Genomic DNA, 21,074 nt, shown 5'->3' on the forward strand with positions numbered 1-21,074 from the left:
CCCTTTCCAACATCTCTTCATCCTTCTGAAAACCAGGTGACCAAATCTGGGCACAATAGTCCATGTGTGGCCTAATCAAAGCCTTATACAATGGAACAAGAATCTCCCTACTTCTACACGTCAGTGTCCTCCGCATCATTCCCAGACGTCTTTGTGTTGTCTTCACAATTTTGGCGATGTGTCCCCTAAATTTTAGATCCTTATCCACTATCACCTCCAGATCTCTTATTTCCTCTACCTCCAACAATATATTCTCACCAAGCATAAATTCTGCATCCCATCTTTGTTTACCAAATTTTAAAACCTCACATTTTGCAACATTGAACTCACATCCCCATTTGCTTGCCCAATCACTCAATTTATTCAAGTCTTTTTGCAAGGCCACAACATCTTCACTACTCTTTATGGTTCATCCCAACTTTGCATCATCTGCAAACAACTGAATATCTCCATCCAAATTTTTGCCAATATCATTAATATACAAGTTAAATAGTAATGGCCCTAAAACAGACCCCTGAGGCACTCCACTAGTGACTTTCCTTTTCCTGGATATCGCACCCCCATACACAACCTGTTGATACCTATCAGATAGCCAGTCTCCAATCCAATGCACTAATCTAATATCCAACCCCATCTGCTCTAGTTTGACTGTCAACTTATCATGAGGTACTCTATCAAAAGCCTTTGCGAAATCCAAGTATATTACTGTGTATCCTTCTCCTCTGTCCAAGGAAGCAGTCACTTTATTGATGTCTTATTTTCCATCCATTTTTTAAACTGCTGTGATTTCCTTAGTTACTGCTATAATTGTTTCTACTTGTTACTTGTGATTTCCTTAGCTACTGCTATAATTGTTTCTACTTTAATAAATTTAGTTTAATCCTTTATCCAAGTGTAAGCAAACAAAGTATGCATAATTAGAATTTTTAAGAGGGCTCTTTCAGGATTTTATTATTTCTTTACTATTCAGCAGCTGATGATACCTTCAACTTTGCCTGAATTCAAATCATGCATAGAGAAATACAAAATATGAGGTCAGCTGTTACCTTATCTGGAAACTTATCATTTCAGAGATAGAAATCAAAAACAGACTCAGGCCATATGTTGAAACTTGAAAAAAGTAGCCCTAATGTGAATCCAAACTTCTGCTGCCTTATGGAATGGCAGGATTACAGTGGAAACAATCACATGAGATGGCATGTATTTCATGCTTTACATTCCACACTACCTGCAGGAATAATGGTGTGGTGAATGTTCACTTGTTGTGGACTGACAATGAACTCTGATTTTGAACAATGATGTTGCTTAAAGAAAATAAAATGCTTCCATTTTTGAAAAAAATTTCAGATTATGTAGCATAAGAAAATCACAGCAGTGATTTGGAAGCATTGCATAATGTATGCTGTGGAGAGTTGCTTAAAGGTCAGAGATAATGAGGAGGAAGATGGCGTACATGATGTAACATTACATTGCATAATGTACATCATGCAGGATTTCTTAAAGGTCAAAGATAACTAGAGGGGGGGGAGGAGGGATATCTCCACATAGCCCTTAAGGAATGCAGAGAACTGACCAGTGCTGCTGATGTAATTCTGAATATTGAATGAATGAGAATGGGCTGCAATACTTAGCTGACCAAACTCCATGTGTATTGGCTTAAATCATAAATGATGGTACAGTGTGCCATTTGGGACATCATATGGTTAAACAAGCCCCCCCCTGCTGTTTTTTCAGGGATTGGGGACAAACAGTGAAAATTCACATACTAGAACAAATTGACATCAGCAACACTGAAGACAGGCAGCATCAATTTAAGATGCATCAACAGAAAAAGAAATGAAACCAGCACTAACTATAGAAGAACCTGTCAACATGACTAAAGAAGAAAACAGGCAAGAGTATGTTAAATAACCGTATGATGCATGATGCTATATTTGGACTGATCAGGGAAAGGGAGGAGCAACTTTAGTATTCAACACTAAATACAAAGATAAACTTCATTAATGGCCATCAATTTTGGGTAAGGTGTATGGTAGTGTTTGTGGTCTGTGAGGGTTTGTTCCCCACGATGAATCTTCAGACTCCTTGGAAGTAATACTAATACCAATTATGGAATATAGATTATGAGGACAGATTGAGAGTATGTGGACCAGCAGACACATAATCTTAGAGTGATAAAGAGGAGAAAGATGGGTATATAATAGAATCCTCTAAACTTCTGAAAGGAAGTTATAGGATATCAGTTGATGAAATTTTTCATTATATGGAAGGTGGGGAATGGACAAGAGGCATCTGTGGAAGTTGAGTTTGTGTGTGTGGTCAAGAAAAGGATGAGAGCTAGATATTTTTCTCTAATAGAGCAGTGGCAAGTGAACAGTTTGCCTGTTATAAGTGCATCTAGTGTGTGTGAGTTTAAAAGAAAATATGAAAGCTGATGTGAGTAACATATGGCCTCACTCAATAAGTCTTGATCCACTGGAGGGTTCTGATGATGATGATAATAATAAGATTAAAGATATGCACAAATTCAATTGGAGAGAAGGCTTATTGACCATGGTATTGTAAATATCTTCAAGCTGGTTCAGGATATGTTATTATACAAAATTGAAAGACGAAGTGATCACTTTTATCATGCTCAAAATTAAACATCATACTGAAAATAAAAATATCTTCAAAAGTTTTTAAAAGAATCAAAGCTTTCAGAGGCAAACTATATACTTAAATATACAAATATTATTATCTGAGACCTCCAGGGAGTCAAGGACCTATTGAGGAGGCCATATATCACTCTCACCAGCAGTCATACGTTTTCTTAAACTCATTTACACTAGATGCACTCACTACTTCAATAGGCAACAGTTCCATTCACTCACTGTTCTGTAAGAAAAATCTAGTTCTTGCCCTTTTTCTTAACCACAAACAAACTTAATTTCCATGGATACCTTGTCTGCTCTTCCCCCATATAGTTTGCTCACGTGGTTTGAAAACCAGGTGACCAAATCTGTTTGGAGAAAGTCCAGAAGCAATTGACCAAAATAGTTTCTGATCTCTGGAATGATGAATATGATGAAAGGTTGAAATGATGCAGTTTGCAGAGTCTAATGGATAGGAAGAGCAGTGATATGAGACACAAGTTGGTACAGGGTTCTTTTCAGATTAACATTGAAGAGGTTTTTCACAGAATGGTGGGAGAACAAGAGGTCATCACTAGAAGCTGTGTGAGGAGGATGTGAGCAAAGGAGCAAAAAGCAGGTTTTTTGAATGGAGAGTGATGAATGATTGGAATGCACTGCCTGAGAGTTTGTATCTCCAGAGAATGTGATTGTATTTAAGGCACAGTATGATGAACTGTACTGTCTATGATGGGGAGACCTCCCATAATGAGTCTTTGACTCTATGGAGGTCTGGGAATAATAATAATAATTTTTCAAAATGTGTGTGCATAAAGCATATTCTTTATAGTACTTCAAAGAAAAAAGTCCACTAAGATCTGTGATCAGGGAAGGAAGTCAACTTTTCAACAGCAATAAGTCTATCACCAAAAATGTCTTCGCAAATAAGGACATGCTGTTCGTCTGTGTAATGTTGATAATTATCATAATACATGGTTCAAATTTTTTACCATTGGGAATTCTGAAATCAAAGTAATTATCAATTAATAACATTAAAAAGAAATTAACAATTAACATAATAGTAATATATTTGATAAATATCATAGATAAATAAATTTGACACATTGCCACATGACAAGCTGGTATCAAAATTGGAATAGATGGGGTTTGATAACAAATTAGAGAATTTGATAGGTGATCAACTGTTAGATATCAATCAATTGGGTATTGGGAAAATGATATCTGAAAAGAGAAAGGGCATTAGTGGTTAGACAGGGGTCTGTTTTGGGAGACCATTATTGTTTAATTTTTTTATATTAATAATATCGGGGAACTGCAGTTACTGGACATAGATATGCAACTGTTTACAGATCGAAGATAGTAAAAACTATTAGTTGTAGAGCCAATGTTGTATGCTTACTGGAGGATCTGAGTAGACTGTGTGAGCGGAACTACCATTCATTGTTGCAAAGTGTGAGGTGTTGAAATTTGGTAAAGAATGATGGGATGCAGAGTATACAAATAATGGGAAAATTTTAAACTTGAAGGAGATGAAAAAGCTGGTGTTTGTATGGGGGGGGGGTAGTGATGGACAGAGACTTGAAGTTTCAGTAGTCATATTGCTAAAATTGGGAGAGCATCAAAATGAATTATATCAATGATGAGGAGCACCTTGTCATGCAGAAGAAAAGAGGTTGTGGTTCCTTTGAGTAAGGCCTTGATCAGACTGCATAGATCTGGTCACTTGGTTTTCAAGGGCATGAAGATATCTTAGAGAGAGAGAGTCTAGAAAAGATTCACCAAGTTGGTGCCAGGGGCTCTGGAATATGAAGACAGATTGAAGGAATATTTACAGAGCCTTGTAAATATAAAGAGAGGAGATATGATTGAGATGTATCATTTGGTGAGGAGTTGTTTCCAGATTAATGTAAAGGTTAGGTCCTTATACACCAACCTTTCCTGGAAGGTGTATAACGAAGATGTGAGCAAATTCTTTGATGGAGAGTGGTTGGTGAGTGGAAAAACTGGAAAAGGGTTTAAGATATGTTTAATAATCTTTTTTTTGTGTGTGTGTGTGTGTAAAAGTGTGAACTTCCTACAATGATTAATAATAAATTATAAAATAATAATGAAGTTGTGACTAGTGTTATAACAACTGTCCTACTACTACTATACTAACCTGTATAACAGGAAACGAGAGAGAACAAGGTTATCCCTTAAGTTCAGTAAGAGTACAGACAGTGCAGGAATATAAGGACTAGATTATTCGTTTGGAAAGTGAAATGGGTTGCCAGAGGACTTCCGAGCATACTTAAGTGAATGAGTTTAAGGAGAAATATGATAAGCACTGAGTGAATAATAGTTTGTATGAGTCTCTCGTGATAAGTTTTAAATATGTCTGGATAACAATGATAATAATTTTAAATGCACACATTTAATATATAATATTAATTTGCAATAATTAATATACAGCAAATCCTGGAAGAGTTGATGAGCCACAAATACGCCAATCATCCGATACCGAAGTTTACCTTACTTGGAGTCCTCCTAAATATGATGGAAATGCTTCTGTTCTATGTTATGCTGTTGAATATAAAAAGTCAGGTAAAGTTGATTGCTGCTTTCCTTTAATATATATAAAAAAAATTATTGTTTTGACTATTATGCAAATGACAACTAAATCTTTCCTCCCTTATCACCTATTATCTTAAAGTTTCCAAATTTGCCTTTTCATCAGAATGGAACTGTTTTGCATGTTTAATGGTTATTAAACATTGTAATATTAAAATTGCTTACATCCAAATGAATTTTATGAGCTTTATTAAAAAATAGACTCCTGTGAATAGGCAGAGTTTACAGGGAATGGTCTGACCTATTATTCTTATCTAAAAATTGTTTAAATTATTCTTATCTGAAAAATGTAGAGGAAATTTTTCACAGAGTAGAGGAAGACAAGGGTAGAACAAGAAGCCAACCGGGGAAGCTGTATAAGGAGGATGTGAGCAGGGGAGTGAGAAGCAAGTTCTTTGCATTGAGAGTGACTGGTGAGTGGAATGCATTGTCTGAAAGTGTGCTGAGTGCAAAAATTGTGAATGAATTTAAGGCATGGTTCTATGATGTTTTTGCATAAAAAAATGTGGGCCTCCATGATGAGTCCTTTGATTCCATGGAAGTCAGATGTTAATAATAATAATGTGACTTTTCTGGATATTCTTGAAAAGCATTATCAAAAAAATGTTATTTAAAAATTATGCTAAATTAATATTATTATTATTACATGACACCTCCTGGGAGTCTAAAGACTCATCGAGGGAGGACACCTACTCTACTACTCTGTCTCCACCGCAACTACAATCATCAACTACACCAACGCCATCTACCGTCCACCACCACTAGATTTTCACAGACAATCACAAACATATTATATGCATGCCATTTGTTTCAAAATACTAAAACAATTTTTTTTTTTTTTAAATATGGAAATTGGAAAATTTAGTGGTCCACTTAATGATAACTTGGATTGTTTCAACCAGTATTATCATTATCACCTTCAGACCCTCAGAGTCAAAGACTCATTGCAGGAGATCACTCTGTCACAAAACACATGCAGCTCATCATATAATGTTTAAATACATTCACATTCTCTGTGGTGTCTGCAGAGAATGTGAATGTATTTACATTCTCTGCTATCTGCAGAGAATGTAAATACATTCATGTTCTCTGCAGACACCACATTCTCAGGTAATGCATTCCAATCATTCAGCACTCTCCATGCAAAAAAAATCTTCTCGCTCCCTTGCTCACACCCTCCTTATAAGCTTCTCTGCATACCCTTCTGTTCTTCCTCTATCTCCCACCATTCTCTGAAAAACCTATTCAACATTAATCTGTAAAAACTACTTACCAATTTTTATGGTTCAATCATATTCCCTCCTCCTCATATCCACTCTACTCTGCAAATTACATCTTCTCATCCTTTCTTCATACTCAACATTCCAGAGACAATAAATCATCTTAGTCAATCCCCCTTTCCAATATCTCTTCATTCTTTTGAAAACCAAATCTCCACACAATAGTCCATACTGGCCAAATCACAGCCTTATACAATAGAACCATAAATGTTCATACTTCTACAAGTCAGTGTGCTTTGCATCATTGCCAGAATTTGTTGTATTGTCCTCACAATTTTAGCAATGTGATCCCTAAATTTTAGGTTCCTATCTGCCATCACCCCAGACATTTTATTTCCTCCATGTCTTATAACATATACCCACTATCATATTATTAGCAAGAAGATAAACAGTAATGACACTAAAACAGAACTTTCAGTACACCACTAGTGACTTTCATCTTCTGAGATATCATCTCTCATACACAACTTACTTATACCTCTCAGACAGGCCAATCTCCAATCCAACAAACTATTATTCAACCCCATTCATTCATAATCATGTGGCAATCTATCAAAGCCCTTTGCAAAATCTATGTGTCCTTAGATTTCAATCTTGTCCAATGTGCCTGTAACCTTATTCAAATAGGTAAGCAGATTATTATAACATTATCTTCATTTAGCAAACCATACTGTCCATCAAAGAGAATGCTGCTGTTGTCAAATCAGTTCTGGATCTTTGCCCTCACTAGCCTCTCCAGCATTTTTATCACATCACAGATTGGCCTTATAATTTGAAGCTTGAGTCTTGTGGGCATCCTTATGAAGCAGTACAATCTTGCCTTCCTTCCATTCCTTTGGAACTCCAGCGTAAGATTCATATTAAAAAATTATGTCAAGACAGATGATAACTCTTTGGCACATTCCCTCAAAATATGCAGTGATATATTAAAATCAAATTTTTTCAAAAAATCAGATTTATTAAAATCAAATTACTCAATTCTTCATACAGCTCCTGCTCACTCACAGTTGATCACTCAATTTTTCCTTTTCACTGCATTCAAATTCTGCATGATGTTACATTCATAAGTATGATATACCTTGATCAGTTCATTTAATATCTCAGCTGTATCTGTACTCTTTATCCTCTTACCATTTTCAACAACTGGTATTATATGTCCATAATCATTTGTTTTACTGGCTACATTTTAAAAGAACGCTGTAGGATATTTTTTTTTGTCTTCATGAACTAACTGCTGATCATATTGCACTTTTTGCTATCCTTATCATCTGAGGTCATGTTCCTTTCCTGCTCATTGTGCTCCTCAGGGTGCTGATTATTTCCATTCATTTTATACTGCCTCCATAATGCCCTAATTCCTCTATATTATTATTATTATTAATTTATTCACATAATTGATACACGCTCAAAACAAGATATCTTTCAAACAACAATTCTGATTCTGCCAAGAATAGTCTGTCAGGTAGCATCATAAAATATGGATTGTTCCAAGTAATGCCATTTTTTGTAGATCATATGGGGGTCACTTCATTGATGTTTAATTCTTGTAAATAGTTGGATATAGCTTTTTTTGAAATTGCACCAATAACTATTGGGATGACTTTGGTGTGTTTAAAGCCATAGCTGGCCAATTTCAATTGCCAGATCTCAATATTTAGTAATTTTTTCCAGTTCTTTGTTGTTAATGTTGTTATGACTGGGTACAGCAATAAATGTGTTGTCATATCTTGTGTTCCAAATGCCAATCAGTTTGTATTCTAAAGTCCCAGAGAATTTTTGCTGTTTTGTTTTCCAATACTGTCTCTCTTTATGCTGCCACCAGTTATCAGAAGTGGGAAAGCTATATTTTTTGCATACATGCCAATGAATTATTTTGGCCACTTGATCATGATGACATTTATAATCAGTTTGAGCTATTAGTTTTACAGTCTCATTATTATTATACAATATATCCATGGAGTCCAGAGACTCATTGTGGGAGACTAAACTAACTATTATACATACAACCCATCATAAAAAATCTTCTTAAACTCATTTACTGTCAGGGAACTCACAACTAATTCTGGCAATTCATTCTACTCATTCACCACTCTCTGTGCAAAAAATCTAGTCTGCACTCCCCTATCATAATCACCAACTTTATACGAGTAATTCAATATATATCCTTTCCTCACAGAAGTCTGCATATGGCTAGCCACAACCCAGGTGATCACTTCATGATCACCCTCACCAACTGAAGGAAAGTGTGAAAATCCCACTCGCAATTACATCCTCTGATGAAATGATCAGATCCTAAACTCTCGATCCTCACATGCCCTACTTTACATGCTGCCTGAGTAAAGCAGGGCACATGATTGATTTCTATCTCTCAAGAAATCAAGAAATTCTTTTTCCTTATTCTAAGATCTCATCATTCCAATCTATATTGCCATAATTTTTATCACCCATAATAATTACCCTTCCTTTGTTCACTAATCCAAGTTGTTTATACATTTCTTCATCACCACCCTCCACATTCCCTAGCCTATAGCAACATTCAACTAAATATGTCTTCCTGTCAACTTCCATGTTACACCACATTGCCTCATAACCATTGCCACTATTTTGCTCTTTCATGCTTTCATGTCTACCTTATGTGGATATTATTCCCCTGCTATCATCAGCACAACCCCCCCTCCCTTCTTGTCCTTTCTATCCTCACAAAAAATACTGTATTCTTCTATTTCTATTCCCATTAGAATATCATTTTCATTCAACCATGCTTCATTTATTCCAGTGATTTTGGGATAAATAAATTCAATCAGTGAAACCATTTCAACTCCCTTATTTCTGATAATTCTGGCATTTGTGAATAAACACAGTAGTTCATTTCCAAGCCACTTGTTGGTTGTGATTTCTCTGCTACACCTGCCCTTGCCCAATCACCTTTATCACCACTTATCACATATATCTACTCAATCTCAACTTCCCCACCGACATCACAATATACTCTATCTTCATACACAAATTCACTGCCAATTTTAGATATTAGATATTCACTGTCATATTTGGGTATTCAGAAAAGTATGGGTGAAAGTGCAGAACACAGGTCAGCAGAGCAGTTTTCAGGAATATCTGAATGAAATTAAACCATCCATAACATTTGGTGAATGATCTGACAGGAAACTAGCATATATACCAAAAATAAAGGGCAGAAAGAGGACCATAATAAAATGTGCTTGGTAAGTAGTCTTTATGTTAGATCCAATCAAATGCCATGGAAATGTCAAATGTGGTTTTGTTTTATGAAATGTTAATTTTCATTAGTTTTTTTTTTTTTTTTGCTTTTTCTGCAATATAATATGTTTTACTGAGGAAAGCATGATTTGCAGAAAACCCCTAATATGTAGTATTATTCAAGAACAAAATTATTTTATTTCTTAGTGAGAAACGTTGGTATTAATAATTTTTTTTCCAAGGAATCTCCAATGAAAAATAAATGCATGCATGCAATTGTTTTGAGTTTAACTCATGTTAATATGTACTTTTTAATGGGATTAAGGGGGGGGGGGGGAAGTATGTTACAGAATTACTGTTTATACTGTAAATCTCTACGTATCATTACTTAAGAAAAATATTTTTTATATATTTTACTGATATTTAGGTGAAATAGAGTGGACAAAAGTAGCTTCAAATGTGGGCCATGAATTTTTTGTAGTACATAACCTTTCTCCAGCTACTGCCTACCAGTTTCGTATTACTGCCATGAATAAGTTTGGCTGGGGCATTTCAGGATCCACAACTGATTACATTACCACATCGGAAGAAGGTTTGTGTAACATTACTCTTTTTTTTCTAATCTCTAATTAAGAATGTCATTTTCCAAAAGACAGACATTTATACTGAATCCAAAATACAGAAAGTTTAGTTTTTTTTCTGAATTTAAAGTAAGAGCAGACAATCAGAGTGTTAGTATTTAATATAATAAACTTTTAATCAGCACATAGCTTCAGTACTTTCTGTAAAAGATGTTGAATGGGGTCTAATAAAAGCAATAAAAACTGTAAAAGGGAAACATCTTAATCCTTTCATAATTTAATAAAATAGTGCAAACCAAAGATTAAGGATGGTGGGGACTATGTAGGAGAGGAGATAGAAAGAGAGTGTCAGAAATAAAAACATTTGCTTGAGTTATGACTTGCAATAACCATATTTTTATAGAATTATTTTCACATTTATTATTATAATCCAGGTACAACACATTACAGAAGTGCATTTACTAGTGTATCTCAAAAAAGAAAATTTTTGAAATTTATTAATGATTATTTGAGTATGTGTGTGAATACTGTTTACTACAAATAGTAATTAGGCATGTGCTTTTTTAAGTTGTTATAGTAGCATTTAAATCTCATATATAAAACAAATGGCTATACTAAAAATCTTACTTTTTTAACATATGAGAATTTTAGAAGTAGTTATTTTACTGACATTATTTTTAATAATCAATAGTATTGTTTCTGCTGTTATGGCATGACTCAAATTCAGAGGAAAATTACATTCTCAACAATTAAAACAAGTTTCAGCCAAGTAGTAGTTATCTATACTTCCAGCTTTGTATCCATTCCCCATAGTATCTTGCCTATGCAAAGTCTCCAGCAAGACACATGCCACAAACATCTTTTTTTTTTCTAATGCAATATTGGTAAACAAGCATAAAAGTCCATGAGTAATCATATTTCTGTTCCTTATTCACCTGTTTGCACCTCCATCTCCTTTACATTCCTTTCCTTACCATTTCAGTAAATGCTTTCTACCTGTGACATAACTATTCCTATTCCATTACTTCATTTGAGATAATAGCATCTATACATCATAGCTGATTTGGTTACTAGTTAAACTATTTGTACTGCAGCTCTAACTCCACCCTGACATCTCTTGTTTCTAGCTAGTTTTGATCATTGGCTTCCTTCCATCTTATTTATCTGCCTCTCCATATGACTTTGTCAAATTTTTCATTTGAATTATTCTTTATATTCACTTACACGACCTGTAACCACTCTCTAGATGCAACTTAAATTTTTAACAAGCTTAAAAAGCAATATCCAGATACTAGTCATTTTAAATTGTTAAATTATTAATTGTTTACTGTTAATAAATTTTATGTATTCAGCAATATATTTTCAATGTTTTTTTTTTTTTTGTTTTCAATTTGTGGACACTGGATTTAAGTATTTATTTTGATAGGTGCACAGAAAGTAAAGGTCAGCACAACGAGAAAATATCAACAAGAATTAACAGAACAGAGTTCTGACATTCCTGAAGAAGAATCACTTCCAGAGTTAGATTATACAAAAGAAAACAATCCGGTTCAAATTACAGAAGGTGATCCCATGGAATTGTATAGATTTGTAGCTGAAATAGCAAGGTAAAGTTCTTTCTGAACTGTGAGTTTTCTTATGATTTAGTTGTTGCTTTTTTAAATATCATTAAGAATATGAAACTTTATAATGAATAATTTTTCTGGACCACCCATGATACCAAAAGACAGAAATGTTGCATTTTGTGAGAAAAAGCAAGATCTAAAAATAATAATTTTAAAATAAAATAAATATATAAAATCAAATAAGTGGATTACTAGTACTTTGCTTATCCAGTATAAATGGAGAGGGAATCATTTTCTTAATTTATATTTCAAGATAATCTTGAAATCTTAACCACCCAACTGCCAATGACACACACACACACACACACACACACACACACACACACACACACACACACACACACACACACACACACACACACACACACACACACACACACACGTCATTTCAATGTATTCTTCTGCACGTGCGCACACATGCACACTCGCACACACACAATACTACAATATTATTATTGTTATTATTATTACCCAAGACCCCAGGAGTCAAAGACTCATCTAGGAGGTCCTTTTATCATACATACAGCTCATGATACCGTGTGTTGGATTCTGAATATATAAAGATTAGAGTAATTATTATTTGCTTCAGAATCCAACATGATCTTCCATCACATAAGCTAAACTTGTAATTATTTAATGTAAATAACTTATTTTATAATTTAATATTCATATAACTACCCTAATTTTGTCTAATATTTAATTATTTAATCAAGATATATGTTAATAATGAAAAGACTGTATTAAATATTAAGCTATTTTAATTATTACTATATTATTATTATAAGAACTTGTATTTGATAATTTAACTGTGCAATATTTGAAATGTAAATATTCTCTATTTATTCCTGTTTGTAAAGTTTAACATTATGTAATAGCTTAATTTTAATATATTTTATTTTGTTGTCATGGAAACGTATGTAAGTGAGCGAGCACATTTTGGAACACCATGTGAGGTTTATTGAAAAGAGTTTTAGAAAGAAATCATGAGAAGAATTTAGGCAAGAAAAACAGATATATATAAGCGACGAATGCTGGAAATATGAATCAATTAGAGATTAGATAGATTAGAGAGAGAAAGGAAATGAGAGATTTATAATAGAGAAAGTGGCATTAAGTTGGGATCGAAGCATTCAGCATTCGGAAATCACAGTACGTTAATAGCGAAGCGGAAAGTCATTCAAGCAGCTAAATAAGGTCTACTAGTCGAGAGGTGGTTAGCTAATAAGTTGTAGAATAACAATTATAGCTATGGAAGAATAACAATTATAGCTATGGAAGACAGCTGAGTGACTACTAAATAGACTAGCGATATTTGAGTTGAGATTTAATTTCAGGGCCGACCTGTCAAGGACACACAGAATCTTGAAATAAAGCACGAAGTTACTAGAGTAGTAGAGGCTGCAAGTTAAAGTTTACCGTTAGCTGTTTTTGGAAATTGCAGTGTCTAAAGAATTAATTAAATGTCGGAAGAGTGAACAACTGTGCATATAAAACCTCAAGTTAAGAATTATTGTGTGTTGTCACATCTCATGAGTGATCAGTAGTATTTCATGCAAGAACGTTTGTTTATGTGTATAGTGACCGACGATTAATTCAGTTATTACTTAGAAGATTTATTTTAATGAGTGCTGTTTACCGTTTAAAGTGTTTACAGTTATAAAGAGTGTTTAAGTATAAGTTTATGAAGATAGAAGATTATCGGTAAGAATATTCCAACCATTAATATTCCTATACAGAGAAGTGTGTGAGTTTCATCCTAGCATTTCCTTATGTTAACAGTAACTATCGCGGAGAATTAGAAGAAGTGTAAAATTAAAAGTGTCTGTTTGTGAAGAGGTATTACTGAAATTTATATTATATTTTGGAACTTAAGGAACTGTGAGAAACTGTATTATAGAGATAACAGATTTACCTTTGTCTGAGTCTGTATGATTGAACTTATCAGAAAAGCTAAAGTGTTTGTAATATCTTAATTAATGATTTGAACTTATGTGTATAAATTGTGATCCTAAAATTAAATGTTTGTTTTTGTTTATCTAAAGTTGTATTTTGCCTGAATCTCTTTTACTGCACCATTCATAAAATATTCAAACCAAAGCGGGTAAATTAAGTAAGTTAAATATACTCGGCCAGTATATATTTTAAGGAGTAATAGTTGAGGGTTGATTTCTCTTCAATTCTTGAACTAATCCAGATATAGAGTGGCGCAGTCTATAAATATAAATTTTCTCTATATTTGAATTAGAAATCAACTAGCAACCTTCTATTTTGTTAAGAACATCATAATAAATAACATGTCGGATCTAAGGTATAGATTAAGACGAAGTAGGATCCAACACGTGCTTTAACACAATCACATTCTCTGCAGACGCCACACTCTCAGGCAAGGTATTCCAATCATTCACAACTCTGCATGAAAAAAAAACCTGTTTCTCACTCACCTACTCACCCTCTTTATACAGTTTCCAGGGATGATCTCTGGTTCTCCCCTGATCTCCCACTATTTTCTGTAGAACCTCTCCAGCATTGATCCTGTAACAATCCCTTACTAACTTGTAGGACTATCATATCTCCTCTCTTCCTCCTGTCCACCAGACTCTGCAAGTTGCATCTTCTCATTCTTTCCTCATACTTGACATTCCAGAGGTTAGAAACTACCTTAGTCAGTGGCATTTGGACCCTTTCTAACAAAAATAATACCACTGTTGTCAACCCAATTCTGGATCCTAGTTCTCACAAGCTTCTCCAACAACTTAACTACCACACCTGACAAACAGATAGAACTCAAGCATCAACCTATAGGCCTATGACTTCAATTATGAAGTGGCACAATCTTGTCCTCCTTCCACTCCTTAGAAACTTGACTCAGTGCAAGACTCGTATTAAAAAAATATGTCAAGGCCTGCGTCAATTCCCTGGCACATTCCTTCAGAATATGTGGTGATATATTATCAAGCCCCACATCTTATTTACATTTAGTTTGCTCAACTCCCCATACACCTCTTGCTCACTTACAGCCAGTCTCTCTTCCCAATCATCAACTGTTCTCAATCTCTCCATGAAGTCACATTCACAAGATTGAAAGACCTTTATGAACTGCTCATTAAGTATCTCCCCCACACCTTCTGCAACAGCTATCTTTATACCATTTTCTCCTATCAATGTCATCCTTCCCTAATCATTTTTTTTTTTTTTTTTTGCTGACTACATGTCGAAAGAACTCCTTAGGATTCTTTCTGGCTTCATTTGCTGTTCATACCTCTCTTTAGCTCCCCACATCAACCGAGTCACTCGCCTTGCCTGGTCTTTGTAGTGCTCATGGAATTGGTTATTTCCATTCTCTTATGCTGTCTCCATTATGCCCTTTTTTCTCTGTATCACATGCTTAATCTCTTTATTCATCCATTTCACACCTACCTTATTTAACCAGAGTGCTAAATAAAACATAAAACTGACATACTCCAGTAAGAGAGGTATAACAAATATACAGCACACATGCAATTTGCAGATAAAAATAGTATTAATGAAGATAGATGATGCTATGTCTAGCTGATGGATTATGGGTGTAGTGTAGATGGTGGGTTGCATGGAGTGGCATGCCTCCTGCAGTAAGTTCTTTGACTCCTTGGAGGTGTCACATAATAATAATAAAACTGACATACTCAAGAATATATCAGATAGATTTTACAATCTACAAACCTTCAATCTATTCTTATAGAGGGCATACCATAGACCTTACTTTAGCCACTTGCCTCTGGATCCTCTCTGCCAGTTTCCCAAGTAACCCATCTGTGCATAATATTCTGGATGTGACCTTATCAAAGCCTCAACCTTCTCATCTCTGCTTGCCAATGTTTCTTCGACATCAAGATAATCTTAGGCTAATAAAAGACTGTCAGTGCACAAAAAACAATTAAAAAACATTTAAAAAAATATAGCTTCTCAGTCAAATCAAATGTAATTTTGACATATCCCAGTAGGTATTGCTACTGTAAAAAAAAAAAAAAGGTGAAACATCACCTTACTTGGAGGCCTGAAGTGGCATACTGCCATGCTTGGTCTTTGGAGCAAGAGCTCGAGTTTTTTCCCATACCTTTCTTCTCATGTGCAGTGTGGATAACATCCTTAACGGACATGCCAAATATTGTAGGGACTCGGATTCTCCCTCCCCCATTCAAGAGTATAGCAGCAAAATGGAGGACTGAACCTGACAGTAATGAATTTGAAGGCTTCCCAATCGGCTAAGGATAAATCCTGCTGCCACTTACTCTGTCAGTTTGTGCTTTGAAGAAGTCCAAGTATGGTAGCATGCAGTGGGAAAATGTCAAGGCCATGAATGGCCAGGAGACTGGGTTCCCTCTTCATGGGTAGTATGTCTGCTAGTCTTTTACTTACCACTGCATGTCCCTACTCTTTATTTAACTCTCCTTCCACACATAATGAAGAGTAGCTTACTGAAATATGGTTACAGTGTAGTTCACAAAAAATCTCGTACAAAAACAATTAAAAAAACATTTAAAAATTCCAACATAAAATGTAAACATTAATTATCTTCACAAAAAAAAAAAAAGTTAAAAAAAGTTTCCACATTCACTTCACAAACATTTGCAACCTCAGACAGCAATAAATAATGTATACCACCACCTGCAGTCATCAAAACCTTACCCATTATCTGGGGCGCGCCGGCCATATGTGCAATGTGTGCGAAACACACAGGTGCCAGGATAGTAAACGCGCCAAAGATTTGGTATGATATTTCAAATAAAGTGAATTTTGTCAGCAAAATACTGCAGTCTTCATCTATGAATCTCCAACGTACTTTAGTTGCATTGAATGATCTAAATCAATTTTTAAATGATTATAGAAATTTTAGCTTTCTACAAATTGAAAGAAATTGTAGAAAGCTAAAATTAATTGCAGCAAAGTTTGACGCAGAATTGTTGTAGTGGTGGAGATGTAGAGTTGTACAGTGGGTGTCCTCCCACAATGAGTCTTCGGACTCCTTGGAGGTGTCACAAATAATAATAATAATAATAATAATAATAATCTGCATTTTGTAGTAGTAGTCCACTAAGGCGATGTAAAATGACAACACGATTTGATTACGAACATGAAAATATAGTAGATCCTGAAATTTCATTTAAAGTAAATTTTTTTCTCTGCATAATAGATCAAACATTAGAATCTTTGCAGGGAAGATTTACCTTATTAAAAGAACATATGAATTCATTTCAGTTTTTGTATTTGTTAAGTACTTCACAAAATAAAGAATATTTATTATCTTGTAAAAAGTTACGACAAAAATTAACACATGAGAATCATTCAGACATTCACACAGATGATTTATGCGAAGAAATTTTACACTGTCAACCATTTATTTCTAATTTTAAAAACGATATACAATATATCAGATAATTCGGTATATTTATTCAAACGATTTAATCGCAGTTTATCCAAACTTTTCAATTGCTCTTTGGATTCTTTTGTCATTACTGTATCTGTAGCATCTGTGGAACGGTCCTTTTCTAAACTTAAAATTATTCAAAACTACTTGAGCTCCACAATGGTACAAGACAGACTTTCAAATCTTGCCATTATATCAATAGAGTCAGATATTTTGGATCAGCTTGATATACATGATATTATTTGAGAATTCAAAAACTAGAAAACTTCAATTCACTTAGTGATTGTTCTTTCTGTTTAAATATTTATTTAACTATTTCTTTATTCAATAATGTTTAATATGTTCCTATTTTATATACTTAATATAAAATATTTTATATACTTAATAAACTGTAAGTTTATCTGTTAATTTACGTTAAACTATATAAGGTGCAATTTGCAAATGATTTCCTTGCCAAATAACATAAATTACTTTATTTTTTTTCCAAATTATTTTTGTTGTTTTTTCTGGTGGGGAGGGGGGTTATAGGGGTGCTAACTAAAGTTTTGCACACATGCGCCGGACACTACTGCCACGCCCCTGCCCATTATTCTTAACAGAATCTCAGCAACATATCTAACCTGAACTGGCCAAACTACACTGCTTTGCATAATTCCTTCCATCACAACAGTGGCACTTATGCATTCACCAGAACTGACATATCATGTCAAAGAATGCCAAACTTTGAATTCCTCCCTGTATGATTTGTATTATCTCAAAATTTCCATACCAACTCATGTTGCATTCTTTCATTTCCTAAAATCATTCCCCAAATTTAGATAACCATTCTGGACTTTTCAAGTAAAACTTTTCATGTAAAACTTGATTTTCTGTAGTCGAAATACCCAAATAGTGAAATGATGTTTCTTGTGGACTTCTGTGTGCAACTCAAATTGGCTTCCATTCTCCAGTTCCATTGATCAGGCAGGCATGCTGAGGTATTTGTCATTAGTAATTACCTAACACAGATAGTCTATCTTCCAACCCCAACCATCTTATCAACACCCTTGACCTCTTTATAATAATCTTCCCTTTCAAATACACTGTGAATGTCAATTCTCCTCAACATAATACAAGTTTTATGTGCTGGGCTCAGAACAACTTATGCCCAGCCATTCTCAGTCTCATGACTTCTGGCATTACAAGGATGTCAAATGATGCAACATCCATGACTTTTATTCCTTCTTTTCATAGTCTGACTACTTTTTCAGTTCTCCAAATCCAAATACCTGCTCATACTGAATAAGAGAAATAATTATATTGGAATGAAGGCCTTAATCTCTCACTCCACCCAAAAGTCCAGACTAGTACCTAAGCTTTCTCCAACAAGTGTTCCACAGCAGTCGATGAAAAAATTCCACATATCACAAGTGACTTGAGACTAAAACCTCAGTATCACCCTCAACCTACAGTATAATCACAAAAATTGCAAAAAATAAAAAAAAGCAATAAATCTAAATCCGATTTTGAAAGGACCAAATGCCACAAATTTGTCTCCTGTTCTAATAGGTCAGGCCTACTTAATCCCTAGTGAAAGCCATCAAGTGCAGCTTCTGTCTCCCCACACACACACTTCCACCACTCTCATATCCAGATGGCAGACAAAGCTGATATACTGGCATTATTCTCTCCCAATTCCTACACTGACAATGGCAAAGTACCCCTCTCCCACCAAGTGCTGCTCTCTCCATACCACCTTCAGTTTTCTGCCAGAAAGAAATAAGAATTCTGAATAACTTGGATGTGAACAAAATCCTAATGGCATACTTGCTGAAAACTTGTGCTCCAAAATTAACAGCTCTCCTATATTGACTCTTCAATCTTTCCTACTCAACTGGTCTACCCTACAGCTTGGAAAGAAGCCTACATCCAGCCCATTCCAAAGAAAACTGATAAAAGTTAGCCAAAGGACTACCATCCAATTGCTTTTGCTTCTATTCTCTAAAACACTAAAGAGAAAGTCATCAACAGCCAATTAGTAGCCAATCAGTTCACAGTTGATCTTCTAGAATTCTTCACCCACCTTTGGACTCAAGTCATGGAAAGGTTTGGAGAAACTCACTTGGCTGCTCTCAACATTTCTGAGGCATTTGACTGGGTCTAGCATGTAGGTATACTCTGTAAACTACCATCCTGTGTTCAACATTTTGCAACAAGGTCAGCAACTTCCTCTCTGGTAGCTCACTATGTGCTATAGTAGATGGTTCCTACTCCTCAAATTTCCTCACCAATGCAGGAGTATTCATGGACTCTGCACTTTCATACTTCCTCCTGTAAATAAATAACCTGCTCTCACTAACTTCAAATCCTATCCATAGCAATACAGGTTACAGTACACTTTACTCTACTCCTCCATTTCATTTGACAAACCTTGTAGTGCCAATCATTAGAAGCCACAAGATTCTCTAACAAATGCCTTAAATTCTGATCTCTTCTTTACAGCCAACAAATCCTTTACAACCTTGGCAGTGATGTGGTATAGGTCTTGTGACCTTTTGTTTGTAGGTCAGATATTTTAAAAAAAATCTAATGAACTATTTCCCTTAAGACTGTCTCAAGCTTCCTGAAATGTTAGGTATGAGGAGAGAAAACTGTATAAACTTGCTGAAAACTGTAAACATCATGTGCATAAAGAAGTGAAAAGGAGATTTTGTGCATGGCATGTGGTAAATGAGTTGCCAGAGTGGGTGGGTATTCAAATGCTGAATACCTCAAGGCAAGCTGTGATAGTTATTGTAGTCTGTAAGAGTTTTATCTCCCATAATAAGTCTTCACACTCCACAAGACTTGGAAGCAATACTAATACTATATGCATTTCCCTTATTCGATGCATCTGTCGCCTTGTTGTAATGTGAGGCAGATTGCTGAATCATGACTTCTCTTTAGCAAATCCATGATGACCATTAAAAGAACACTAGCATTATTGACCTAATTCTGAATCCCATCCCTCACTACCTTTCCAACACCTAACCAGAACTCCATCTGGTCTCAGTCTTATCATCACCTTTGAGAATAAAAAAATTTACCACCTTTCAACTCCTTGGGGACTGATCCCATTATAAAACTGGTTAAACAAACATATTAAGGCTGTCATTAACTCAGCAGAACATTTTCTATGTCTGTTCCTTTCAATACTTAAAGAATGAGGTTGACATTGCTGAGTGAATAGTATTAGATAGGCTTCAAAAGTGTAATATGGAAGAAACTGATTGCAGTGTCCTCTATAATCATAATAGAATACTGATGCTATGAGAAGGGACTGCCAAAGAGAAGCAAAGAGATTGCATTTCTTCAGTAAAAAGCCTTAATTTATTCATCTTTCATTTGAGAAAGGAGCTCTAGAAAGATCCAGAGATAAGTAAGTAGGGAAAATACCAGGGGTTCAGGAATGTTAGTGATGAGGAGAGGTTGAAGGAATATAAAGTAAAGAGTTTGGTGGAGAAGCAGAAGAACGGTAATATAATTATTATTATGGGCAACTCCAGGGAGTCCTTAAACTCATCGAGGGAGGCCCCAAATCATGTTCATCACAAATATTCGACATTCATACAGTATCTATCATACCTCGCCTTAAACTCATTCACTGTCACAGCACCCACCACAGACTCTGGCAGCCCATTCCACTCATTTACCACTCTAAAAGTAAAGAATCCAGATCTAACACCCTTACTAACCACACTCTTGCC

General features: G+C 34.9%; 1 protein-coding gene across 1 annotated transcript in view; it reads left to right on the forward strand.

Moving 5' to 3' along the window:
• The window catches only part of LOC150105008 (protein Obscurin-like), a 790,953-nt gene that overhangs the window by 733,955 nt on the left and 35,924 nt on the right, over positions 1-21,074 (forward strand). The window contains exons 71-73 of the mRNA XM_090395103.1: positions 5,085-5,216; positions 10,167-10,331; positions 11,747-11,927. Of these exons, the coding sequence (XP_090251229.1) occupies positions 5,085-5,216; positions 10,167-10,331; positions 11,747-11,927 (478 nt within the window). The remainder of the gene's footprint in view (positions 1-5,084; positions 5,217-10,166; positions 10,332-11,746; positions 11,928-21,074) is intronic.

The sequence above is a fragment of the Typopeltis vanoorti genome, chromosome 7, assembly GCF_054136105.1.
Source record: "Typopeltis vanoorti isolate ZY-2024b chromosome 7, IOZ_Tvanoo_1.0, whole genome shotgun sequence".
In the NCBI taxonomy this organism is placed as follows: Eukaryota; Metazoa; Arthropoda; class Arachnida; order Uropygi; family Thelyphonidae; genus Typopeltis; species Typopeltis vanoorti.